This window comes from Nansenia antarctica, assembly GCF_963989245.1.
Source record: "Nansenia antarctica genome assembly, chromosome: 1".
In the NCBI taxonomy this organism is placed as follows: Eukaryota; Metazoa; Chordata; class Actinopteri; order Argentiniformes; family Microstomatidae; genus Nansenia; species Nansenia antarctica.
In genome coordinates this window covers 26,215,069-26,242,284 of record NC_137674.1, presented here as the reverse complement: position 1 = coordinate 26,242,284, position 27,216 = coordinate 26,215,069, and the positions used below count along the sequence as shown (strand labels likewise).

General features: G+C 45.7%; 2 protein-coding genes across 2 annotated transcripts in view; both read right to left on the bottom strand.

The window, feature by feature from the left end:
- The window catches only part of gng2 (guanine nucleotide binding protein (G protein), gamma 2), a gene marked incomplete at its 3' end in the record, with an annotated part of 16,624 nt that extends 13,075 nt beyond the window's left edge, over positions 1-3,549 (bottom strand). The window contains exon 1 of the mRNA XM_080532862.1: positions 3,483-3,549. The remainder of the gene's footprint in view (positions 1-3,482) is intronic.
- A 7,319-nt stretch (positions 3,550-10,868) lies between these two features.
- Positions 10,869-26,865, bottom strand: frmd6 (FERM domain containing 6). Its single transcript, XM_080550322.1, has 13 exons — positions 26,683-26,865; positions 25,794-25,884; positions 24,077-24,156; positions 23,871-23,947; positions 22,889-23,075; positions 21,643-21,798; positions 21,302-21,367; positions 19,840-19,908; positions 16,094-16,268; positions 14,864-15,172; positions 12,911-13,048; positions 12,152-12,247; positions 10,869-11,494 (listed from the first exon to the last, which is right to left on the bottom strand). The coding sequence occupies exons 1-13, from the start codon at positions 26,779-26,781 to the stop codon at positions 11,211-11,213; spliced, it is 1,827 nt and encodes a 608-aa protein (XP_080406448.1). The 5' UTR covers positions 26,782-26,865; the 3' UTR covers positions 10,869-11,210.
- Between the last annotated feature and the right edge of the window lie 351 nt (positions 26,866-27,216).

Sequence of the window (27,216 nt, the reverse complement as noted above, 5' to 3'; positions counted from 1 at the left end):
CCGGGGCTCACAAATATGGTCCTCCTAATGTTTGCATCAGCTGGTCTGGAGTCATTCGTGACGTTAGAACTATAAGGTTCAATCTCCATTTTTGGTCGAAATTGTTTTTTTTTTACCTAATCTGATCCATTAATGCCTGTGTGGTGTTATTTTTTAAATGTTGAAATTTTTGAGTTAGTAATTCATAAAATACAAAGGTTCCATCTCACAAAACATAATGGAATGTACAAACTTTGACGCTCAATATCTCTGAACTACCCTAAACGGAGATATAACCTTATAATTCTAAGCTCACACATTTTTTGGGGGGGCGGCGGCCTAAGCTTTGTGGCTAACCCCGCCGGAGCATTTGCATTGATATGTAGGCTGAGATTCTGACTGTATGAATTGTTCTTGTAAAAACACTTTACAGCCAAAAATAAAGAAGTGGTCCGAAATGAGGTGTAACTGAGAGAGAGGCAGAAGCGTAGAGAGGCTGCATACCTTAACTGCTCCTCCTGAGACATCCACTACCCCCCCCACACTGCGTCTCCTGAGACACCCGCTTTTCCCCTTTACTGTGTCCCCCAAGACTTCTACTGCCCCCCTTGTACTGTCTCTCTGTTCTCCAGTGTCTATAAAAAAAAAACATTTTCCTTCTATCACAGAGACTGCCAATGGCCCCTGGCCTGAGCTAGATTACTCTTCCTGATACGACTGGTGGATTGATGATTCACTTGCTTAGTCAAATGTATTGATTGTAAGTCGCTTTGGAATAAGGCGTCTGCTAAATGCCAAAAATGGAAATGCTAGCTGTAGATAGCAGAGCTAAGGGATCCTCCTTGGGATATGCAGCTTGCCAATGAAGATTCTATTTTGTTGATTGTTGTGAATGATGTACAGTACAGGCTGCTGGGGGCGGCTGTGGTGCAGGAGGTAGAGTCGCCGCCTAATGATCACAAGGTTGGCAGATCGGCGGATCGAGCCCCGGCTGGCCACATATCGAAGTGTCCTTGGGCAAGACACTGAACCCCAAATTGCTTCCAGTGAGCGGGCTGGCCGGCGCCTTGCATGGTAGCTTAGCCGCCATTGGTGTGTGAATGTGTGTGAGAATGGGTGAATGAGAGGCCGTTGTAAAGTGCTTCGGAGCAGCAAAAAAGGTGCTATATAAGTGCAGTCCATTTACCATTTACCATTTTACAGCAATTCAACAAGATAAGTTATGGTGAAATATCTTCTTAAATGAACAGTTTCCATTGCTGCCACCCCCCTCCCAAATACGAATGACGAATAGTATGAATAGTTAACTATGATGACAAACTCTGTTGTAGCCATTTACTGCTTGTGTACTGTACAAACACACTACAACGCAATACAAGTTTCAGTTAGAGCAGGGAGATTGTGATCACACCAGGCTCTCTTGCATACTGCTGCACACCAGCGTCCGTTCGGAGGGAAATTAGTGCAATTTAGCGTTGCCCTGAGTGAGGAGGAATAAACATGGTTTCCTCTGGAATCAATCACGCGCCAAGAATAACACGGCCAGACTCCCAGACTGTTAACAATATTACAAACATCCGGGGTTGTTTAGACTCTACACGAGTATGCGCTCTGCTCTGCTCTGACAATTTCAAGAGCACACAACCCTAACTCTACCTCCCTCTCTCTCTCCTTCCCCCCCTCTCTCTCTCTCCTTCCCTCTCTCTCTCTCTCTCCTTCCCCCTCTCTCTCTCTCTCCCCCTCACTCTCTCTCTCTTTCCTTCCCTCTCTCTCTCTCTCTTTCCTTCCATCTCTCCCTCTCTCTCTCTCTCTCTCTCTCCCTCTCTCTCTAATGTTTGCAACTTCTTAAATATTTTCTCCATATCCTTTAACACCCTTAATGTTAACGTAGGTGAAAGCAAGGTTGAAAGCCACGCCAAGCGTGAAATGAAAAGCAAGATTGAGCTTTTGTTGAAGGATTGGAAAAACCTGTTCTATCTTTTTGTCTCCCTACAACTGTTAATACATACACACACACACTCACACACACACACACACACACACACACACACACACACACACACACACACACACACACTCACACACACACACACACACACACACACACACACACACACACACACACACACACACACACACACACTGTCCATTGTGTGCTGTGTCTCAGGGTACAAGGTGGCTATTAGCTCTGTTGACATTTGGTGTGCCATTGTTCCAGTCTCAACATTAATGTGTATCAGACAATATGTGGCCTTGCAGCGAACACAGCACAACATGCCGACGCTCCCTGACACACAGCTTTCCAACATCTCTGTTCTGTGTCACAGGAGCTGAAGCAGCCTGAACCTGCTGAACTGTTGCATAATTCTGACACTCGACATTGTTGTGTGCATTTGTAATGGGGGTGACAGAAAACATTGACATGTTTTTTTGTTTGTTTCTTTACAGATATTAACTATCAAACCATTCCAGAAAATTCCGGAAATGAGAAACATGCTTATGCAAAACTAAGCTAATCAGTAAGATACTGTCATAGAGTTCCTCAGAATACATGCACCCATAACATGGCTGACTGTGAAAAGTGAATACTAGACATGTATGTGTATGTGTGAGTGTACATGCATGTATGTATGTGTATGTGTGAGTGTACATGCATCTGCCTACAGTACATATGTGATAATGTGTGTCTAACTGTATCTGTATTTCTATCTGTATGTGTGTGCTTCTGAAAAAAAAAAACGATTCCCCCCCAAAAGCATCTGCCCAATTTGGCCTTCTGGGAAGGAAGCTCACATGGTCAGCTGAAATGTCCAGATAGACGGAAGGTACCGGTAACAGCTTGAAGAACGGCCAGTAAACCCATGGGAGTCTTGAGGGATTCCTCCTCTCTCATCCTCAGCCATCTCCAGCTCCTTCTCTCTGTCTCTCTGTCTCCAGCATCTCGCCTTTCCCTTCCCCCCAGCCTCCCCCCCCCCCCCCCCTCTCTCTCTCTCCCTCCGTCTCTCATCCCCCTCTCGTTGCAAATTCCCCCCCTAAACAGATGCTGTTAATTCCTCTGGCTCCACATTACAGATCAGTCCAGCAGACTGGAGATGAGGACAAGGAGACAGAGGAGGAAAAATATTCCATTATCTTATTATTTTGTATATATACACACACACACACACACACACACACACACACACACACATGCATACAGACAAACACACCCAGCAGAAATGCACAGAACGCTAACGCTAACACAAAGAGCAAAAGGAGGCTAAAGCCTCATCATTTAGAAGGAGGTGGGGATTCCATGATGTAGACCACAGTGTTGCAACAGCGGCATCTTTCTCTCCCCCACACCACTGGCAAAATAACAGATTGTACATCAATAGCCCACAGGAACTACTCTCGCCTGGAAACACACCCACCCCCTGTATGAAGGATTCCCTTATTCTACAAAGACACAAAGGGAAAAACCACAAGAAATGGTGGAAAAATGGTGGAAATCTGTGGCTTACCTCAGTATGTGTGGAGCTCCTGTAGTGACGCCAGAGACATCCAGTCTGGTGGAGGAGTATCCACACGCTCACTCACTCACTCTCTCTCTCTCTCTCTCTCTCTCTCTCTCTCTCTCTCTCTCTCTCTCTCTCTCTCTCTCTCTGTCTCTCTCTGTCTCTCTCTGTCTCTCTCACATACACACACAGTCAGTCAGGCAGAGAAGCAGGCAGGTTTGCATACACACACACACACACGCGCACACACACTCTCACACACACACAGTCACTGTGCCTCCCTCCTGCTCTAGCTGCTCGTTGCTCCAGCTGAGTCTCCACCCTTCAGCCAGCACTACCGCTCAGGCTACAAGAAGCTACCAGGAGCCCTCCTTCTCCCTCCCTCCCTCCCTCCCTCCCTCCCTCCCTCCCTCCCTCTCTTCTTCCCCCCCTCCTCCTTCTCCCCTCTTTTTCTCTCCCCCCACCTCTCCTCTGCGATCAGAATACACTCCCTTACTCTCTGGGTCCACAGGAAAAACCTTGTCTGTCTCTCTAAACAACTACAGTAAACAAACAGATAGTGTACAGTACCATTAGAGCTGAGCTGACACCCTGCTGCTTTTCATGATCTTTGCGAGTGTCTATGTAGAATGGATGTTGAATGGGTCCCTCACCCCTTCTTGTGATATACACAGTGCTCCCTGTTCCCTTCTTGTCTTTCAGACAGCATGTTGGGACCTAACATACAAGGCGTCAACTGCTGGTATGCTTGTTTACAGAATGCTGAGAGGGACTTCCTCCTCCAGGGTTCCAACCCCTCCCTCCCTCCTGGCCCGGCCCAGAGAGATGCTCCCTGTGTCCCACCCAGAACCTTGCCTGGGCTGAGCTCCTGTAATCAAAGGCTTTCATCTTCAGACCATTCGCATTAAAGCCACAGAAGATAAAAAATAAAAAATAAAGTATTTCTGCAGGCACCCGGAACCCACACAATACACAATATACACACACACACACACACACACACACACACACACACACACACATATGCGCGCGCACACACACACACACACACACACACACACACACACACACACAAAATAAACACATACTTACACATACATGCAAAGGCGTTGAGTTTCTGTCTATTGTCTGCGGATGCTGGAGACAGTAATCGATAGAGAACACTCCGTTTTGTGTGTGTGTGTGTGTGTGTGTGTGTGTGTGTGTGTGTGTGTGTGTGTGTGTACATGTGCCCTAGATACAACGTTACTCTTCGTTTTACAACGTTCTTCATACCCTCCGTATTGCACATTTTCTGTGAATCATCGTCTCCACAGATCCATTCATGCACATGTTCTCCAGTGTGAAGTTACAGCTCAGATAGACAGACAGAGAAACAAAGAGAGAGAAAGAGAGAGAGAGAGAGAGAGAGAGAGAGAGAGAGAGAGAGAGAGAGAGAGAGAGAGAGAGAGAGAGAGAGAGAGAGAGAGAGAGAGAGAGAGTGAGAGTGAGAGAGTGAGTCATACAGTAGTTCCGCCGGCAGAAAACACAGGAAGACTGTGGAGACCAGAAGAATAAATAATATGATGACGATATATGCTAAAGTATGCCAGACATGATGGCCATTATGTACATTGTGTATAGGCAGCTTTGCAGAGGGGATGTAGAGAGAGAGAGAGAGAGAGTGACAGAGAGAGTGACAGTCCTTGCTCCTGCCATCGCCAGAGGAGATAAATGAACAGATTTGTTGATTTTTTTATTATCGGCTCATTGGATCATCTCTCTCTGAACCTTGTTTTGCCGTCACTACGGCTGATTTAGATAATGAACTAGTTTAATAAGTACTGGGGCTAATCTGGCAAAGAGGACACTTGTGCTGTAAGTAGGCCTTGGTTATATTTGCATCATTATTACAACAGCTGACAGTTAGTGGGGCGGCTATGGCGCAGCAGGAGGTAGAGCTGCCGTCTAACGATCGCGAGGTTGGCAGATCGGCGGTTCGAGTTCGAGCCCCGGCTCGAATGAGAGGCCGTTGTAAAGCGCTTTGGATAAAGGCGCTATATCAGTCAGTCCGTTTACCATTTTAGTGGTAGTGTGTTCGCCATACAAAAGAGGGAGTAGTAGGGAGACAAGCGGCAGGGGGAGGAAGATGGAGGAAGACGGAGGAGGATTCAGAGACTCTGAAGGTTGATGAGACCTGAGGGATGCTTGACCGGCTCCTTACGAGGAGGAAGTATGTGTGGGGCGCGACTGGCATAAAGGAGGGCGGTGGGGGGCGGGAGGGGGGGCGCGGGGGTGGGCTGGGCAGGGGGGAGTTGTTGGGATTTCAATTTGGATTCGTGACCATCTGGCTCCTCCAGCAGCTGCTGTCCTGGCAGGAAGCCGCCTTGTCCCGATGCCCCATGGGATTACTGGGAGGTCAGCACTGCTGGAAACAATGTCACCTAACACCCTGCCCGTGCACACGAGACAGACACACACACACACACACACACACACACACACACACACACACACACACACACATCTCCAGTGAACACCCGCCCATCCATTATCTTGCATTCTGTCATGGTAAAATGGAAAAATAAGATGAAAATGCAGAACTGCTTCTCTCTGACAGCCAGTGAGGTAAAAGCAAGAAGGAAAGGAAGGAAGCTAATTTTGTATTGGGAGACAGGCAGCCACATGCAGGGTTGTAATGTATCTGTGCCTACAGTTGGTGATGGCGCGCCCATGGCAACACCGTGCTTTAATCCCTATGCTCGTGTAAAAAAAATACCTCATGTCAATCTCATCCTCAGAGTCATTTTAACCTCTCATCTAACACAGTCACCTAACCTGGTAACATCTCACAAAACGAGTATTATTAAGATTATTAAGGTCAGGCTGCATGGTAAACGCATAAGATGATTATGACTCATAAAAAATAACTATATCTGTGTGTTCCTTTGTGTGAATGATGTGTGAACTATTACAGCCCCTCTGTTTTAACACAACAAAAGAGTGAGAAAGGGAGAGAGAGAAAGAAAGAAAGAGAGAGAATACCTGATGAAAATGGATTTCCCCCTCTGTGTGTTGCCATGGTGACAGTAGTGGATGGTGGATGACTGATTTCCTGTACAGCTGTGTAGCTGGGAGGAAAGGGGAACAGAGGAGGGTGTGGAGAGAGAGAGAGAGAGAGAGAGAGGGGGGGGGGGGGGGCACTGTATTTATGTCAGAGTACAGGGGAGGAGCTTGTCGAAGAAAGACGTCCATGTTTTCTCACATAATTCACAGCATTTGGGAACATTTAATGAATTTCGCTTAATTTCACCCATTCCCTTACATTACAGTATGTGCATGATTGTGCAATTTCCGACATATGATGTCATCGGTCTTAATGATACCAAATATTGATAAATAATCAAAATATAGTAATAATGATGTGCCATCCATGTATCACAGAGAGAGAGAGAGAGAGAGAGAGAGAGAGAGAGAGAGAGAGAGAGAGAGAGAGAGAGAGAGAGAGAGAGCGAGAGAGGGTGAGAGGGAAAGAGGGAGAGAGAGGTCAATGGTCAGTAGCACACACAAGCGTGGGCCGATGTACAATGTGATTAATGTTATCTCTTTAACCCATCCACCTACACACATAAGTGTCACTCCATAAGAGTACACATTAAAAAACACACCACAACTTTCAATTATAATCAAGTACCACATTAATTATTCATTCTTCTCTTACATAATGCATATAATCAATAGGAATTCAGTGTTATCTCTAACACCTAAATTGTGGCCGATAGCGACTCTCCATTCGAAGCAGTAAAGCACATAAGGAGGAGCCAGAACAGACGAGGTATTTCACATGTATGTGCCGTCCTGAGGTCAGTGTGTGTGACTAACGGCGGCTTACATGACCACTCTAGTCTCTCCATTCAATCTATCGCTAGACTGCACAGCTTCAGTCACACTGCTGTAGTAAACTGTAGTAAACCAGACTAAGTGAACACTGCCATCTGGCGGTAGACTGTCTTCTGATGAGGCAAAATAAAATAACTGACGGTGTTTTTTTTCCATCCACCAGAGGGCAGCATGTCTCCATAGATGCACAATGTTCTCCTCCCGAGAGTCATAAGCCCCTTTCACACATACGAGCCTTCCCAGTAGATTCCATGCACTTTCCAGGGTCGGCTTAAGTGTGAATGGGACTGACCAGGGTAATCCGCACAGGCAATTTCCCTGGTCGAGACCATGTATAATTCCATGCAATTTACAGGGTCGCTGCATGTCTGAATAGACCCTGATTATTGCCTGGTCAGTCTCCTTTCACAGCTGTCCTGCATCGCGCAACCAGCAGGGCAGAGTGCATAAATATAATTCCAGGTATGATATATGGCAAATTTATATATAGCCTATTAAAGGCTTTTTTAAAAGGCTTTTTTAACGAACTCCCAGCAGAGTCAAAACACGAAATTCTGTGCTCACTGCTCACTACCTTTTCCAGTTGAACATAAACTAAACTATTTAAATGCTGCTATAGAAAAGTTCCTCATTTGTCTTTGACCCTCCCTCCTCTGCCACTTTATTGATAAATAGTTTTTCATGCCAAACGTAAAAAGTGCTACATGACTCAACTTACAGTTTAAGAAAATATCAGACAGGGCATCTCAGCTTTGGCAAATAAATGTACCTTTTTATTGAATATTGAGAGCATTAGTACCAAGAAGGCACTGACCAGACTTCATATTAACAAATCAATTTCACTACAGGGTTCGACAAAAAAAACAAAAAAACTTTTCTTTCCTGAAGGGAGATCCTTTCACAGAAAGGATTATGGACACTGGTTGCCATGGAGACGCGTACGCAGTGTAAATATGACCGTGGATTTAAGTCACCAAAAGGAGAGAATTTAACAAAATGAAAAGATTCAGGTTGTAGTTCTGGTTTTTATGGCTATGTACCTTGACACACACTGTTTTAATATAGAATATAACACAAACATCAATAAATCTAGCAACTTGTGTACACAATAGCATCTCTGTTTGTTCAGACACCCATTAATGAGTAGAAATAATAATAACAAAAATAAACAATAGGGAAGTAACACACCTCTCGTTAGAAATACAGATCATCCGTTTTTACTTTCAACAACACGACATTATCAAATTCATACGTGTATTAATGATTTACACATTTCATCATTTCAACAACGGTTTATTGCTGCCTAGCTCTGTGGCTCGAGACCAAGGTGGCCAGCTGACGTGTCCAGCTGTGCAGAAAAGCGGATCTGTCAGATCTCTTCACTGTTCCACAGGTTGTTAAGTCACGCGTGACGTTTAGCAATTTCCGGGTCCAAACCCAAAATTCCCCGCACCAGAGTACCAGTGTACTAAAGCGGTAGAATGACAGTTCAATCGTTTTTTTAGACTCGGATCTATTCAAGTCACGACTTAACAGCGGCTCAGAGGGAATGGCTCTAGTCTTCTGTCGACACATCCTGTACATCTTCTGCACTGCTTAACTGAGGTACACAGGGTAGTCTCATACCAAATAAACTATGACATAGAATTCTGTTTTTATCGTTATTCCAGATATACTAGATTCTGTTACTTATGTTTGGGATACTGTAGTATAGAAATACTATATGACTTGGTGCTGCAGACTGTCTTACCACACATTAAATGAGCAGGTTACTGATACTGGTTTATTTTCTACCATCTTCGGTACAAGCACTTCTGACTGCGGCAAATGTGGATTTGTATGGTTATAACAAGTTTATGAACATGACTTTTAAATGAAAATTAGTTATATGTGATTTCTAAGTTACCACGTTTCAGATAAAATCTTGAAGAGAGTTAATTGAGCACCACAACAACCAGTTGGTGTCAACAGCAACATCCTACAGGTAACCTCTGTTAGATTAAATAACAGAACTTTATCGTTCTGCAAAAAGGGGCACAATCTTACAGACATGTGAATCTTACATCACAGGTTCATAATACTGTCACATACATTGCGTGTAATACTGAAGACATCAACTGCACATAGAGAATACCTTTTCAACATATACATCAAATTTCACTTATCTAAAAACGCTCCATACAAAAATACTAACATTTGAATCAGTTAAAAATAATAAAAATGAAAAACAAAATGTTGTAACAAGTTCCAGTTTAAAACGATAACCTAGACAATCGCAAACAAAAGACAACCTAAAAACGACAAAGACAGAGCTGAGTGAGTGAGTGAGAAAAAAACATAAAAACAAAAGTTGAAATGTCAGTTTCGTGGCTGGCCGGTGGCCAACAACTCGGCTCCATTTTGTCTGTGGATTACAGCGATGCTTCGCTCAGCTCCCTGCACAGGTTAGGGCATGCAGGAACTCATCCTACCAGAGGTTCAGACTCAGAGCAGACCTGAAAAAAGCCAATGACATTGAGCAACATTTCACAGCACATGAAAGTGCCAAAGATTCAAATGTCTGGCTCTTTTAACGTAAAGCTAGGGTAGGAATGATAGGAATCTTAGGGGGTAATTCCCATAACTAATCACTGGTTAATGTACTAAGAGAGTGAGTGAGTGCGTGTGAAGGTTTAACTCATGTCAATGATTAAAACCGAAAGAATGCCGACCAGGAAGACGAAAGTTAAAGGAAACCTTGTCTTTCATTTCATCATGACTCAGGTGGGAGGGGGGTGGGGGGTGCGTTACTAAGCGTGATTGTCAAGGCAAGTTTGCGGTTCCGGGACCTGCATAGAGTGTGACGAAGGCACATTGGGGTGTGTTCATGTCTGTCTCCCTCACAAAAGACAACTCTGTGGGGGGACATGTTGGCACATTGCACTTTCTGGTGAAGAGGGGGAGGTGAGGTGGGATGTCATAGGACACAGAGGGAGGGACATGTAGGCGAGGGAGGGAGGGACATGTAGGAGAACCAGGGGTTCATTCTTTAAGGCTCAAGACCAAGCCAAAGACGTTCCTCTGGATCAGTACAACACAAGTCCACGGTGTCTTCATGATTTCCCTCCACCGACTCACAAAGCTGTAACATTTCATTGGTTGCACACTACAGGAGTCATGTGGGCATGAAACAGGGACACACACGGCTTTTCCCATGTTCAGGCTAACTCGTCTTTGGTTCATAGCTCAAATATATTTCACCATCAATGAGAGAACCCATGTCTCATTTTGTGTAAGGTAAGGACAGCTAAACCCGCTCAGTCTCCCCTACGAAACATTGATATGTTAGGGTGTGTGCGTGTGTGTGTACTGTACTATGTAAGCCAAGATTTGAATGAAAAACCTATTCTGGAGAGCTCATGCTTTGGAAAATGCAAAAAGTTGAAATAAAATGGTTTTAACGATGAGATCCCCTTGGCTTTCCCTTTACTTTCCCTTTCACACTCCATTCCCAACCAGAGTGTCACAGTGGAGCAGCATGGGTTCGAATTTAAAATAGTTTTTTTCCATTCTTAAAATTCCCATTTTTTTGGGCTAATTCCTCAGAGAGCTTTTCAGTGTTTCAGTTCTATTCGTCTCTGGTGTGTAACTGATGTTGGGCCTTGGGTGGTGGTAAACATCTTGGTGGATGTCCAGAGGAGGTCAGGGTTTCCTCATTGGGACTCAAAGCCTGCTGCTGCTGCCAGGTCTGACAACCACGCATCACCTCTCCAGCCCCTCCTCTCCTGTCTACGTCCCTGAGGCGTCTCTGGGTGTGACTGGGGAGCAGTGGGCTGTGGGAGGTCACCTCGTCTCAGCCTCGTCCACCTCCCCCCGTCACACCACAAACTCAGGGACATCGTCACTGGTCAGGTCCAGGGAGAAGTACTTGCTGGTTCTCTTGATGGGGAAGGGGTGTTGATCGCCGCGGATGCCGGCGCACTGCTCGGCCAGGCCCTGGTAGCCGCCGCCGTCGCTGAGCTCCTGGGCGCAGCCGAACGTGTAGCTGTGCGCCGTGTCCTGGCAAAGCTCCGCCCACTGCAGGCAGCCCTTCTGATAGAGCCGCACGTCATCCAGCGATTGGCTGTGGCGGTCTGTCGAAGTCTGTGGCTTCCTGCACACTGATGTCTGTGGGGGGAAAGCAAATAATGGTAAATGGACTGCACTTCTAAAGCGCCTTTTATCTAAAGCGCTTTTACAACGGCCTCTCATTCACCCATTCACACACACATTCACACACCAATGGCGGCCAAGCTACCATGCAAGGCGCCGGCCGGACTGGGAGCAATTTGGGGTTCAGTGTCTTGCCCCAAGGACACTTCGACATGTGGTCAGCCGGGGCTCGAACCGCCGATCTGTCAACCTTGCGATCGTTAGACGGCGGCTCTACCTCCTGAGACACAGCCGCCCCCTAATCCACTCAGCATCTCAAACTGTTTGATAGCCGATTCCCTAATGGGTTCTGATGATCAGCATCCAACAACGATCCAGCCCGTTGGAGGGCGTGTAAAAGCATGTTGTGACGTTAGAATTATAAGGTTCTATCTCCATTTTTGCCCAAATTTAGTTTTTTACATAATATGATCCATTATGTGTTTATTAATGCCTGTGTGGTGTTATTTCTAAAATGTTGACATTTTTTTGTTAGTAATTCATAAAAAAACAAAGGTTCCATCTCACAAAACATAATGGAATGTAAAAACTTTGACGTGCAATATCTCTGAACTGCCCTAGACGGAGATAGAACCTTATGATTCTAAGCTCACGATGTGTGTCACTCACCTGAGGGAGGGACTCGATGCTCTGGCCCCTCATCTTGACTACAGTCTCAGAGGAGCTAGATGTGGAGGAGCTGACGTCCTTCACTATGAGCCCTGTGGGACAGGAGAAGAGAACAGTCATACAAACAACACCGCCCCAGTCAGCTCCCAGCCAAAATAGACATCGACCCTGTCACAACAATACACAGTCAAGATAGAGAGTGAGACAGGAGATGGAAGAGAAACAGGAGAGAAAGAGAGACAGGAGATGGAGTGAGATAGGAGATGGGAGTGAGACAGGAGATGGGAGTGAGACAGGAGATGGGAGTGAGACAGGAGATGAAGAGAGATAGGAGATGGGAGTGAGACAGGAGATGGGAGTGAGACAGGTGATGGGAGTGAGACAGGAGATGGGAGTGAGACAGGTGATGGGAGTGAGACAGGAGATGGGAGTGAGACAGGAGATGGGAGTGAGACAGGTGATGGGAGTGAGACAGGAGATGGGAGTGAGACAGGAGATGGGAGTGAGACAGGAGATGGGAGTGAGACAGGAGATGGGAGTGAGACAGGAGATGAAGAGAGATAGGAGATGGGAGTGAGACAGGAGATGGGAGTGAGACAGGTGATGGGAGTGAGACAGGAGATGGGAGTGAGACAGGAGATGGAGTGAGACAGGAGATGGAGTGAGACAGGAGATGGGAGTGAGACAGGAGATGAAGAGAGACAGGAGATGAAGAAGAGAGACATGAGATGAGAAGTGAGAGACAGTCAGTGTACCTGAGTATCCGTTGGTCTGGTCTGGGGACATGGTCAGCATGTCCTCAGTGATGTGGATACACAGGTCCTGGCTCAGCTCCAGGGCCAGCTCGTGGAGCTCCTCGTAATCCTTGGGATCATCCACCAGCATTTCAATCTCTGCAACGAGAGAGAGGGCGTCAATAATGCTCCCTAAGGACCAGACAGGGCCGTGGACCAGTGCAGTGGACCAGTGCAGCAGACCAGTGAATCATGGCATTTCGTGACGTTAGAATTATAAGGTCTACGCACTGGCCGCTAGTGCATGCTGCCCACCGGGGCCGGGGTTCGTATCCCGGCTCGCCAGATCCAGATATGGCCGAGGCACACGGGAAGCGGCATATTGGCCGGCCGCTTCCGAGGGGGGGTATAGGAGTATTTCTGGACTAGGATCCGTCGCGCAACACCGCCCCCTGGGTGCCGGAATAACGGTGCTGGGCTCGAGGAGCCAGTCAGCCTAGTCTGCCTGGCGCCCTCCTCTGGGACTGCCGGCCACGGGGTCGTGCGGCGGATCCCATGCAATAGGCAGGGGATAATTGGATGCTAAGTTGGGTTAAATTGGCTACCAAATTGGGTGAAAAAGGGATAAAATCTGAAAAAAAATAAAAAAAATAAATAAAAGAATTATAAGGTTCTATCTCCATTTTTGTCAAAATTTTGTTTTTTACATAATCTGATCCATTAGGTGTTTATTAATGCCTGTGTGGTGTTATTTTTAAATGTAGAATTTTTTTAGTTAGTAATTAATCAAATACAAAGGTTCCATCTCACAGAACATAATGGAATGTAAAAACTTTGGCGCTCAATATCTCTGAACTACCCTAAACGGAGATAGAACCGTATAATTCTAAGCTCACGATTTGATACAAAGATTTGACCATTTAACACTAGAACAGCCGTGCCTTTTTACCTACTATAAGAGCCGCCCCCTCTTTACAGTGCTCAAGGTGCTATTTACACACAACGACCACTAGTTGGCCGCCTTGTAAATTAGCCTGCTTCCTACACCGAAAAATAGCTTTATATTAGCTTATCCTGATGTGATTTTGAAAATGTAAGGATACTGGGTGGTAGAACGCACATATCTATGAAAAGTCATGAGAGGAGGGTCCTGAAATTTGATCGAGTGCAAAGATATAAAAATGTTCTTTACTCACAGAGGTGTTCTAGTGTTAACTAACTACAGAGTAGTAAGCCATTGTTATGGGTGGGCGAATAAAATACAAAGGTTCCATCTCACAAAACATAATGGAATGTAAAAACTTTGACGCTCAATATCTCTGAACTACCCTAGACGGAGATAGAACCTTATCATTCTAAGCTCACACGTTGCGTTTTGCCTTTATGTACGCGGCACGCAGAAGAAATAGCCGAGAGTCCGAATCTCTAGATGACATGTTGCCGCAGCCAGCGTGAGACACGCAACGTGCGCTGTATGGCTGCTCTAACCCGTAAACATGGCCGCCGAAACAAAACGCACATGCGCTGCTGAGCTTGACAGGATTCCTACAAGTTTCAACAAGTATAATACATAATTTAAGACCTTTTTTAGACCTCTTTGAATATAATTTTTGACCTATTCGCGACACCATATCATAGTTTTTTGTCATCCTCAAGGTGATGAAATTAGGGATTTCACTGCCATACAGACAAAAAAGTCTGAAGGATAATTAATATAAAATAAATATTGCTTCCAGCTTTATTTAATTTCCACGTAAATAGATGTGGTCGGACTGATTTCCTTGCACGACAAGCTAATGTCATTTCTAAGACCTAGCACCTAATTTTTTAAGTCCGAATAACAGGAATTTGATACCTTTTTTGGCCTTGTTTCTCTATGCTGGCTGCTGGATTTTTAGACTTTACGGCTTTTTAAGACCCACGCGGGTCGGGAACCCTGCTTGACGTCCACGGAGGTGTGACGCTCACCCTTACCGTCGTCGTCCAGCATGCGTTCCTTGCCACTGCTCTCGATGCCCGAGGTGTGTGAGCTCCCGTGGCTGGTGGTGGAGGAGCTGCAGGTACGCAGGGGCCTGTGGGGGGCCTGGCCCGAGGCCCTGAAGCTGTCCGTCTCGATGCCTGAGGTGTGGGAGCTGCCGTGGCTGGCCGTGGAGTGGCGGGACAGGCGTTTGTGGTGGGACACACTTCCTGCGCTGCTGCCACTGGCCCGAGAGCGTTTGTCCAGCTGGTCCATGTCCAGCTCCAGGGCGTCGCTGATGTAGGACTCCCGGTACTGTTTCTTCTCTGCAGGAGGGGAGAGAGTGTCACACACATACAGGGTTCCTACTGTAGTTTCAACAAGTCTAATTTAAGACCTTTTTAGACCTCTTTGAATAGAATTTTAGACCTATTCGCGACACCGTATGATAGCTTTTTGTCATCCTCGAGGTGATGAAATTAGGGATTTCACTGCCATACAGACAAAAAAGGAAGCGATTTGGATTTTTTGGGGGTTCCAGCATGATTCATTTCCGCGTAAATAGATGTGGTCGGACAGATTTCCTTGCAGGATCTCATTTTTAAGACCTAGCACCTCATTTTTTGACCGAATAACTGACATTTTAAACCTTTTTAGGCCTTGGAGTTTGGTTTGCTGGATTTTAGACTTTACGGCTTTTTAAGACCAGCACGGGAACCCTGCACGTAGGGTGAGATACCGCATGAAAAGATGAGTCATGAAAGGATGCTCCACTTGCTAGTAGCTTTTAGAGTGAATCGATATTAGATTAGATTCAAGGGTTCGACATTAACGGTTGCCCGATTGCCCGGGGCAAGTAAAAAAATTCGCCGGGTTTGTTTGCGAGACAGCAACGACGCTGCTGGATCATGGATCTGTGTATCGGTGTGCAGGAAGAACAACGGACGGCGCAGGCGCCAGACCAGACTAGATGATCGTGGAGTGAAGATGTTATTAAAGCGTATTGACAGACAGGTGGACAGGCGTGTACGCTTTAATAATATCTTTAACTCCACGATCATCTAGTGGGGGGCAATCAGGCAACCGTTAATGTCGAACCCTGGATTCGATTCGATTCAACTTCATTGTCATATTAGTACTATGCAGCATGACAACAGAGACAGAGAAGAACAGGGTCACAGTGAGAGCCTGGCTGATACAGGACAGAAGTATGGTTGTATGTAGTATGTACAGTGGTTGTATGGTACCTTCGTTCTCCTCCAGCCGGCGGACTTGCTTCAGGACAGGCTGCAGGTTCATGTAGAGGCGGTGGCTGTTGCTGAGCAGCTGTAGGAGGTGGCGGGAGCGCATGGGGCAGCCGGTGTAGTAGATCAACTTACGGGCTGAGGGCAGACCGTCTGGGAGGATCTCAAACTTCTTCCCCTGAAAGGCGGAAGAGAAACAGAAGGGGGAAGGAATTTAGAAGGAACATATTTTTCTTAAGCTCAGTATTCCCATCCCAGAGTATACAAGAGGCATGAGAGAGTTCATAGATAACACTAAAGTGCCGAGAAGGCCCATAGGGAAGCTACGATGGGGGAGCAGTGTCTTTGTGGAAAGTATTTTTGCAGAAGGTTCTTCTTACAAATCAAAATACAACGAAACATTCACAAGACAAAATAAAAATAGATGCTGACTGAGGAAAATACAACTCGGGATAAACAGAACAACAGTAATATTTCAAAGTGTTCCTACTTATCGGAGAGAGCCAAAGTCAAAACTCTTGAATGCTCTGAAAAACCTTGGATAAAAAAAGTAAGTACTTTCTCCCAAGACCTTGGCACCTATTTAACACAACACCAGCTACATGTAGTGTCAGCAGTGGAACTTTCAATACACACCAATACAGATTTCTGCTGGGGTTCGTACTTTGAAATACAAGGGGTGGTTTCAAGCCCTGGACAAATGCAAAGGATTGCAGATTTTTTTTTACTGTAGAATTGCATTTTCCGTTCATTTACCCAGATACAAGAAAACCGTCTGAATTAGCTATGCTAAAGAGGTCAGCCAGCGCCATGGAACATAAGACGTATCGAGTTGCCTTATAAGACTCTGCTTGGCATCCAATCTATGACTATCACACACAAAATATAGGCTACTCTATCATCTTGAATAGATTTCTTCTGCTTGTTTATAAAGCTCTCACTGGCATAGCACCAGAATATCTGAAAGACCTTTTGCTAGCATATCAGCCCAATAGAGCTCTCAGGTCTTCTGACGCTGGTTTTCTCTGTGTACCACCATGTACAAAAGAAGAGATTTGGTGAGGCTGCATTCTCATTTTATGCACCCAAATTGTGGAATGCCAGTTTACATTAGGGATGCAACCTCAGCAAATATGTTCAAGTCAAGACTAAAAACCCATCTTTTTTTGCCTTTAAATTACAAAATAATTAAATTAAGATTATAAAAACCCATCCTTTTAATATTGCCTTTAAATTACAAAATAATTAAATTAAGATTATATAATGATTAAAGCACTTTGAGCTGCAACGTTTGCAGGAAAAGCGCTATACAAATAAAGTTATTATTATTATTATGATTATTATTATTTGGAGCATAATTGGTCATCCTTGTGTAGGCAAAATAACAACTACACTACAATAGCTGTGCTGAATATATAGCGCACAGTGAATTGACAAGACAACAAATTTGACTAAAAGCAGTGTGAACAAGATCCAAATGCATACAGATCGATAGCTAGCTAGTCTCCTGGACATGTAGTTTCTGACCAGACAGAGGGACCAACGTGGTGTCAGATTACAGTTTATTAAAAGGTTGGGGCTCTACTCAGAGAGAACTCTCTCATTTCATTTCTGCACGGTCCACCATCAGACATCTCTGAGGGTGACAGCTGTCAGCTTGTCTTCCTCTCCCCCTTCCCTGGACCTCCCTATCTGAGACCACACACAGCCAGCACACAGGCCCTGCCCTGCCACACAGTCTGCCCTGAGGTCTTCTACATCCTACATGTTTTTTGTTTGTTTTGTTTTTTAGAGAGAGAGAGAGAGAGAGAGGGAGGGAGAGAGAGAGAGGGAGAGAGGGAGAGAGGGAGGGAGGGAGAGAGAGAGAGAGAGGGAGAGAGGGAGAGAGAGAGAGAGGGAGAGAGAGAGAGCGAGGGAGAGAGGGAGAGAGAGAGAGAGGGAGAGAGAGAGAGAGGGAGAGAGAGAGAGGGGGAGAGAGAGGGAGAGAGAGAGAGGGAGAGGGAGAGAGGGAGAGAGAGAGAGAGAGAGAGAGGGAGAGAGAGGGAGGGAGAGAGAGAGAGAGAGAGCCTCCATCCTACATTTAACCCAGAGACCACCGTCCACGAGCTCCAACCGATTGGGCCATGGTCTAGAAAACCCCTCACTTTCCAGTTGTGCACTGGAGGCTGCATGGCTGCATGGCTGCATGGCTGGATACTCTGGAGGAGCCTAACTCAGCCCAGCCAATGGAACCAGGCCTAACCCCCACCTCCCTCCCACACCCCCCCCCCCAACCAACACAACATCTGGTGTTTATTGACATGTTCCTCCACCCTCAGCTCCCTCGCTCGCCCACGGCAGCGCCGGGCGGCCGGCTGACGTAGTCATGGGTGGAGGAGCGGAGAGAGAGAGAGAGAGAGAGAGAGCCTGTTATTCAGGAGAAGGGAGGGACAGGCCTATAAGAGGCCCCTCAAGAAGTCCCCATACAAACCACAACCACTCACATGCTTTTCACTCTCTCACACACAAAATATGAATAGAAAAGGCTAAACCAACCACGCTAACATGGAAATAGCCTGAGCAAAAACAGGATGTCTTATCTTAAGTAGAGGCATCATTCACTGTACAGGGTCATCAAACCATAGAGAAGCTCTCACGTCATGTTATGGCTGTAAGAGTGAAGCTGTTAAATTGACAAAATGAGATACAGGACGCTACTCTGTCTCGCGCCGATAGCAGAGACCGTATGAAAGTAAATTGACTAAATGCTGTGCTCAGCTACAGACGGACCCACTCAGACTGAAGATGAGGAGATTAACTACGGAAGCTTTTCTGCAGGGGCAAAGGACACCCCCCCCCCTCATGATAAGTACATAAATCTTGTATAATGTTGATTGAAATGGGGAAAAACTGTGAAAAACAGGTTCAGCAACATTATAGAGATACAGAGGTAGGGGGTGTTTATGTGCGTGTGTGTGCGTGTGTGTGCGTGTGTGCGTGCGTGTGTGCATGTGTGCGTGTGTGCGTGCGCTCTGTGTTTTCCTTCCAAGGGAAGTCTTCCTAAGTCCCTGATTGGTTCCAGAGGGCTGTTGAAGATGAAACAGCCGTATGGAGAAGAGGGGCTCTGCCTCAACATTTCCACAACCCTGCGCAAAAAGTCGGGCTTTCACAAACACGGCCATAAGCCAGGGCTCGCTCCAAAGACGTCATTGCTGGAATGAGTCGAAAGCATCCCCTAGTCAGAAGACCTCCAAAGTTGTACCGTTATGAAGAGGTGATTCTCCAACAGCATGTTTGGATACTGGATTCTGATTGGCTAGCAGCAACAGTGGTAAATATCCCAACAACCTTCAGTTTAGACCGCATTTCCAGTATCAATGCGCCTCCCAATCAATCTGATTAAGAACACCTGTGCTGACCTACAATGCAATGGTTGATCTTGTTTATGGGACTATATTCTGTGGTGGAAGGATATATGTATTCTGAAATGATTAATTGATTGTAAATACATCAATTTAATGTTACAACTGTGTATTTATGTTTTATATTATATGGTGGCTGTTGTAGAAAAGCAATTGACCATTGTAGGGCGGGGGTTGTGGACTCATTTACCACTGTACAGGGTTTTCCTACTCGGCTTCGCCTCGTGCCACAACCCTGTACCAGTGGTAAATGAGTCCACAACCCTGTACAAGTGGTAAATGAGTCCACAACCCCCTTCCTCTCATGGTCAATTACTTCCATCAACAATGTGGAGATCCTCTACTCACCACAAACACCAGCTTTCCCACGTTGGTCCAGGGGAAGTCATACAAGAGCTGCTTCACCGTCCCCACATTCTGAAACACAGAATGACGTGACGTTAGAATGATAAGGTTCTATCTCAATTTTTGGTCAAAATTGAGTTTTTTACATAATCTGATCCATTAGGTGTTTATTAATGCCTGTGGTGTTATTTTTTAAATGTTGAAATGTTTTAGTTAGTAATTAATCAAATACAAAGGTTCCATCTAACAAAACATAATGGAATGTAAAAACTTTGACGCTCAACATCTCTGAACTGCCCTAAACGGAGATAGAACCTTATCATTCTAAGCTCACAATGAGTCATATAAAATGATACATGTTATTACTAATAATAACTTATATAACTTATAATTATAAGTTATTACAGAATGACTCCCCTATCAAACCTATTTTCTACTGGTGCATTATGCCCATGCAGACGCAGACATGATGCCACCTTCATCAGCTTCATCCCTATACACACACACAGATACACACACAGATACACACACACATACACACTCAGATACATACACACATACACATACAGATACACACACAGATACACACACAGATACACACACAGATACACACACAGATACACACACACATACACACACATACACACAGATACACACACAGATACACTCACAGATACACACACAGATACACACACAGATACACACACAGATACACACACAGATACACACACACACACACACACACTCAGATACATACACACATACACACACAGATACACACACACATACACACACAGATACACACACAGATACACACACAGATACACACACACATACACACACACAGATACACACACAGATACACACACAGATACACACACAGATACACACACATACACACACACATACACACATACACACACAGACACACACACACACAGATACACACACAGATACACACACAGATACACACACAGATACACACACAGATACACACACAGATACACACACACATACACGCACAGATACACACACACATACACACACACACACATACACACACACACACAGATACACACACACATACACACACAGATACACACACAGATACACACACAGATACACACACAGATACACACACATACACACACACATACACACACACACACACACACACACACACACACAGATACACACACAGATACACACACAGATACACACACACATACACACACAGATACACACACACACATACACACAGATACACACACAGATACATACACAGATACACACACACATACACACACAGATACACACACACATACACACACATACACACACATACACACACAGATACACACACACATACACACACAGATACACACACAGATACACACACACACACACACACATACCCACACATACACACACAGATACACACACAGATACACACACAGATTATTACCTGAAATATTTGGATCCCACGCAAGGTCAGTCCCAAAGTCATAGAGGCCTCCACTTCCTTTTTGTCCTGTGAAAGAGTTGGGATTGACAGTTGTGAGAGGTTTATCTGAACAAACATCACAAACGAGAATCAAACCTGTTTTCTTTCATGGGACCATTCATTTTCTAATTTGATATTAAGCCCATAAGGACAATGTGACCTGTAAGTACCGACCGGACAAGAAAAACCACTGACTACGTGACTAGTAGCTTGAGTGCTGTTATGTGTTGACCCACACCCCACACATCTGTCTGCTTGCACAACAGAGAGCCCTGCGACTGCCCTGAAGTCAAATCTCTCACCTTGTACAGTCTGTAGTAGTGGACAGTGACGTCGTCCAGCTGGGCACACTCTTTGATGTACTTGAGATGAGCCTCCGAGGCAGTGAGGGCAAACTGGTCTTTGTGCATGTTGGGGATATGCCTCAGGATGTAGTCACGCCCTCGCTTGGCAATGACCTGGAAGACACACACATAGCAGGGGGTTTAAGTGTCGGGACAATACAAGTATTCTCTAATAAAAGAATCTGGGTGGAGAGTAAGTACAGTCCCTGGCTGTAGATCACTGATTTTGTTGTGCCTAGTGCAGCTCTGTGGTAGGCGAAGGAAAGGCTGCCAGGGTGGTTAATGAAGCTCTCTGCCCAGGGGAGACAGATGCCTCCCACATACCAGACTGAAGCCGGAGCCAGGGGCTGGATCTGGGGCACTTTCCCTGAACTGCTCATGACTAGCAGCTGAAAGGAGTTCAGAATGATATGAGGGGGTGTTCACTGTTCACCAGCACTTGTAATCATAACCATTTCCTGACCCTGTTGCTTCAAAGTGGTGATAGGAAGACTACAGGCTAATCGCAGGAAAGGGAGGCAATCAGAGGGGTGGGTGGGGCGGGACCGTGGGCAAGTTGGGGGAGGGCAGCAAGTACAGGAGCCTCATCCATCCAGCACATTTAAAAAAAACATTTTTAAAAAAAGATTCCAAGCGTGCCACTTCCAGGGACAAAAATAAAACTAGTGTCCCAGTTCCCACTGTGTCACATGCTCAAACGAGAGACCGTCACCAAGTGTTTGAGCACAATGAATAATGAAGGGCTATAGTCCTACATTCAGACTGTGTGCTGGGCAGGATTCTGGGGGAATAAAGCTATAAATGCTCCTCCTGAGACTTCTACTGCCCCCCAGCACTGCGTCTCCTGAAGACACCTGCTTTTCCCCTCTCCTGTGTCCCCTAAAAACTTCTATTGCCCCCCTTCTGTTTCTCTATTTCTCCAGTGTCTATATAAAAAATATAGTTTTATATATAAAAATATCATTTTAAAAAAAAGGTTAGGTTTAGAAGAAGGTGATAGGAGAAGGTTTTTCCTTCTATCAATGGCCCCGGGCCTGAGCTGGATTACTCTTCCTGCTACGACTGGTGGATTGATGATTCACTTGCTTAGTCAAATGTATTGATTGTAAGTCGCTTTGGAATAAGGCGTCTGCTAAATGCCAAACATGTAAAAAATGTAAAGCTCAGGAGACCACATACATAAGGTACAGGTTAAGATACTCACCCACGGGGGGAAGTAGGCCTCAGGTTCAAAGTACTTCCCAAAGTGCTTGTTGCGCTTGAAGTTGCCGAGGTCGGCCTGGAGGGCGAAGGCTGCCAGCAGGAAGTACGCCTCCTCCCGCTGGATGCACTGGGAAAGCAGCACCTGTTTCCTCAGGTGCCAGTAGTAGTAGTACCTGGCTGAGCGGTCACTGTGTGGGGGAGAGGAGAGAGACTTCAAAAACACGTACGGTACCTCCTTACTAAATCTCCATATAGTCGAGGCTTTTTGCAGGGTTCCTACAAGTTTCAACAAGTCAAATCAAGTCAAGACCTTTTTAGACCTTTTTTTTTTTTAGACCTCTTTGAATATAATTTTAGACCTATTCGCGACACCATATGCGATCACCATTTTTGTCATCCTCGAGGTGATGAAATTAGGGATTTCAATGCCATACAGACAAAAAAGGAAGCGAATTGGCATTTTTTGGGGTTCCAGCTTGATTCATTTCCGTGTAAAATAGATGTGGTCGGTGGACTGATTTCCTTGCCAGGATCTAATTTTTAAGATCTAGCACCTCGTTTTTAGACCGAATAACTGAATTTCGAGACCTTTTTTGGCCTTATCGATTGCTGGATTTTAGACTTTAAGACTTTTTAAGACCAGCGCGGGAACCCTGTATTTGAGCTGTGTATCATTGTCTATCAGTACAAAGTATTGCTTGTTCGGTAGGGCTACGTAGTAGACTTAGTTGTGATGTGGTCTGTGTAAAAAAAAAAAAAAGGAGAAAAGTAATGTTGACTTCAGGCAGGCAGTGTAGGCAGGAAGTAGAGACTTCCAGAAGGGTGACATCATAATGGTGATCATTCAACCAACCAATCAATCAATCCGCTTTTCATGACTACTACTAATGATGCATCATATCATTTAGCTTTAGATGAGAACATTTTGGGATGCTAAGTGCTAATGGATGTTTCATTAAGAAGGGTTCAGTGGATTTACTTGCCTTATTAATCTCCCATTCTCAACATAATATTGAGCCCTGAAGTGGATGATCATCGGAGGCCCAAACTGGTCAATGCCCTGAAAAGACACAATTATTATTATTAATTTTCTATTCAATCATTCCACGCCGGATGTTCCACTGTACATTTATGTGCAGGTATATGTACATTTATAATTGAACCGTGTTCATGTTTATAACCCCCTCACCTTGCTTGCCTCCCTCTTCCATTCTTTGGGACAGTACTTGGAGAGCTTCTGGCCCAGCTCCATGTAGATGTGTTCATTATCTGGAGGTGGAACACCGAGGTTTAGCAGTAGACTCCATTAGATTAGATTAGATTCAACTTTATTGTCATTGCAGAGTACAAGTACCAGACAACGAAATGCAGTTTAGCATCTAACCAGAAGTGCCAAATAGTGATATAAAAACATGATATAAAAACATGACAATGAGAGTGATAGGTACGGTATATGGCAACTGTACGGTAGTGTCTCAGAAGCGAGGGCTGGCTGGCCTTATCTCTCTACGGACGGACTCGCTGGTGAGACACTATTATACACTATCAAAGCCCTGCCTCAGAGGAACCATCTCAGACAGACAGACAGACAGACAGACAGACGGCCAGACAGACAGACTGACAGCCTCTGCAATCTACATTGTACTGAACGAGTCCCCTCTGCTGTTTTTTTTTTTCTTCGTCTCCCTTCTGTCATGTTTTAATCTTCTCTCTTAGTGATGCATGTTATTATGAACTGCAGTCCTCCGCTGCTGAACTAACAGGTTTTGAATTTCTATAAAAATGCCTTCAAGTGGAAAAGTCAAAGGATTAGAAAATGAAGGAGGGGGAAAAGGTTCTGCCATGCAAGTATGTCAATGTAGAGGCTTTAAGTCATCCACATGACAGATGTAACGCTACAGATTTGCAGCGAGGCTGGGGGGAACTGGATGAAAAACCTCAGGAAAAAATAAAAAAATAAAAAAATCGAGAATTATTGGCCAGCCAGCCAGGGCTTGGCTAGCTGACTGGTGTGGTGTGGCTGTCGTGTTTGAGAGGGTGGGGTGACAGAGGCAGGGGGGGCAGGGGTGGGCAGGGTAGGCCTAAGCCTTGGTCAGAGAGTCGGTGAGGCTGAGGGAGGTGGGTGGGTGGGTGGCTGCTGTTTGCCTAGTGATTTCACGCTATTCAGACAAGCAGCCCAGGAATGTCCCTCAATCAGGCCCAATGGCTCCTGGTCAACAGACCTGCACGGCCCGCTGTGATTGGCTCATCTGGAAGCCAGCTGCCTGAACAACAACACTGCCCCCGGAGATTTGCTTTCCTTTGCAGTTGCTTGCAATTGTCACTTGCTGTCGGTCACACCGGAGCCACCGGGTGATGAGTCATTCCATGCATATGACCCTCAGCACCACTCTTGTCATCGTAAAAACAACTTTAACCTCGGCTAGACAATGGTGCCCCAGTCAGACTGAGAGGACTGGAGGACCCGGGGCGACAGAGAGACAGAGAGACAGAGTGACAGAGAGACAGAGAGACAGAGAGACAGAGAGACAGAGAGACAGAGAGACAGGGCATAGCAGAGACAGAGAGACAGAGAGACAGAGAGACAGACAGACAGACAGACAGAGAGACAGAGAGACAGAGAGACAGAGAGACAGGGCATAGCAGAGACAGAGAGACAGAGAGACAGAGAGAGTGAGAGACAGAGAGACAGAGAGAAAGAGAGACAGAGAGAAAGAGAGACAGAGAGACAGAGAGACAGAGAGACAGAGAGAGAGAGACAGAGAGACAGAGAGACAGAGAGACTGAGAGACAGAGAGACAGACAGACAGAGAGACAGAGAGACAGAGAGACAGAGAGACAGAGAGACAGACAGGGCATAGCAGAGAGGTGAGAGATGTCACAGCGGCGGAGGAGAACATTCTTACTCTGAATCACACTGAGCCCAAACAGGTGGCAGTCCTTCAGTCGGAGGAGGTCACACACCTGGACGAGGAGCTCCTGGCACAAAGTCTTCACCTGAGTTTCAGCACAAAGAGGACGAGAGATCAGAGAGAGATCAGGCCGTGAAGCATTACACTCGGGTACGAATATGACTGGAATTAGCTTAGCTTAGCTTAAATCAGCTGTGATCCCTGGTCATTGCTTTCGGAACAAAGAATTTAGAACACATCCCTGACTCACAAATACAGTCCAGCTTAATTGATTAATTTCCGCGTAAATAGATGTGGTCGGACTGATTTCCTTGCAGGATCTCGTTTTTAAGACCTAGCACCTCATTTTTAGACCGAATAACTGGTGTTTTGGGGTAGTGGTGGTCTAGTGGATAGTGAGTTGGACTTGGGATCGGAAGGTTGTGAGTTCAAATCCCGCCTGAAGCCACACCACTACTAGTGTGCCCTTGGGTAAGGCACTTAGCCCTCAGTTACTCCAGGGGGAATGTCCCTGTAATTCGTAATTGTAAGTCGCTTTGGATAAAAGCGTCTGCTAAATGACAAAATTAAATTAAAAATTAACTGACCTTTTTAGGCCTTGTGAATTGGATTGCTGGATTTTAGACTTTACAGCTTTTTAAGACCAGCGCGGAAACCCTGAGCTTAAATCAGCTGTGATCCCTGGTCATTGCTTTCGGGGCAAAGAATTTAGACACACATCCCTGACTCACAAACACAGTCCCCTAGGGAGGAATTGTAATGTAATGTATTATTATTAATTGTAATGTAAACTGCTGAATTGTAGTCTTGATACACCTTGATGCATCTCGTAGTAGTATTACAGACCTCAAATAGTTTTGAAGGCCTATCTATCTATACTCACATTGACGATGACGTTGAGCGTGTCATCATTGGGGAGAAAAACACAGACACAGCGACGGTCCTGCATGGCTTTGTTGTTGTGGAAAGTCAGTTTGTTCATGTTTGTGTGGCTGGGACAGGACAGGACCCCTAGGCCTGCGACCGGGCTCCGGGCCCCAGGTACACCCAGGTACCCCCAGGTACGCCCACCACCACCACCACCAGCCCTGCTTCAACTAACGGCCCAGGAGCGGCACGAAGACACCAGCAGCCACGGGCTCAGCAGGCCAGCCAGCACACACGGGACAGGGCATGGGGGGCGCCAGGCCACAGGCTACACTCAGCCACTGTAGAGGGAGAGAAGAGGAAGAGGGAGGAGAGATTATCATCATTATTATATCAGTAAGTCCAATGGAATGTCGAAGGGGGAAAACCAGAAGAGCAACAATACATAAGCCCAGGATAACAAAAGAAGTATACAACAAAACAACACAAACACACCAGACTGCACAGAAACAGCGGGAAGGTTTAGACGGTGAAACGTGGTTTTTGAGAC

Bases quoted from the DNA above. Each gene is read 5' to 3' on its own strand.
- frmd6 (XM_080550322.1), bottom strand. From the start codon at position 26,781: ATGAACAAACTGACTTTCCACAACAACAAAGCCATGCAGGACCGTCGC. The intron at 19,909-21,301 runs GTAATAATCTGT...TCTGTGTTTCAG, and splicing joins GTGGGATCCAAATATTTCAG to AATGTGGGGACGGTGAAGCA. The intron at 12,248-12,910 runs GTACACTGACTG...CCTGTCCCACAG, and splicing joins CCAGACCAACGGATACTCAG to GGCTCATAGTGAAGGACGTC.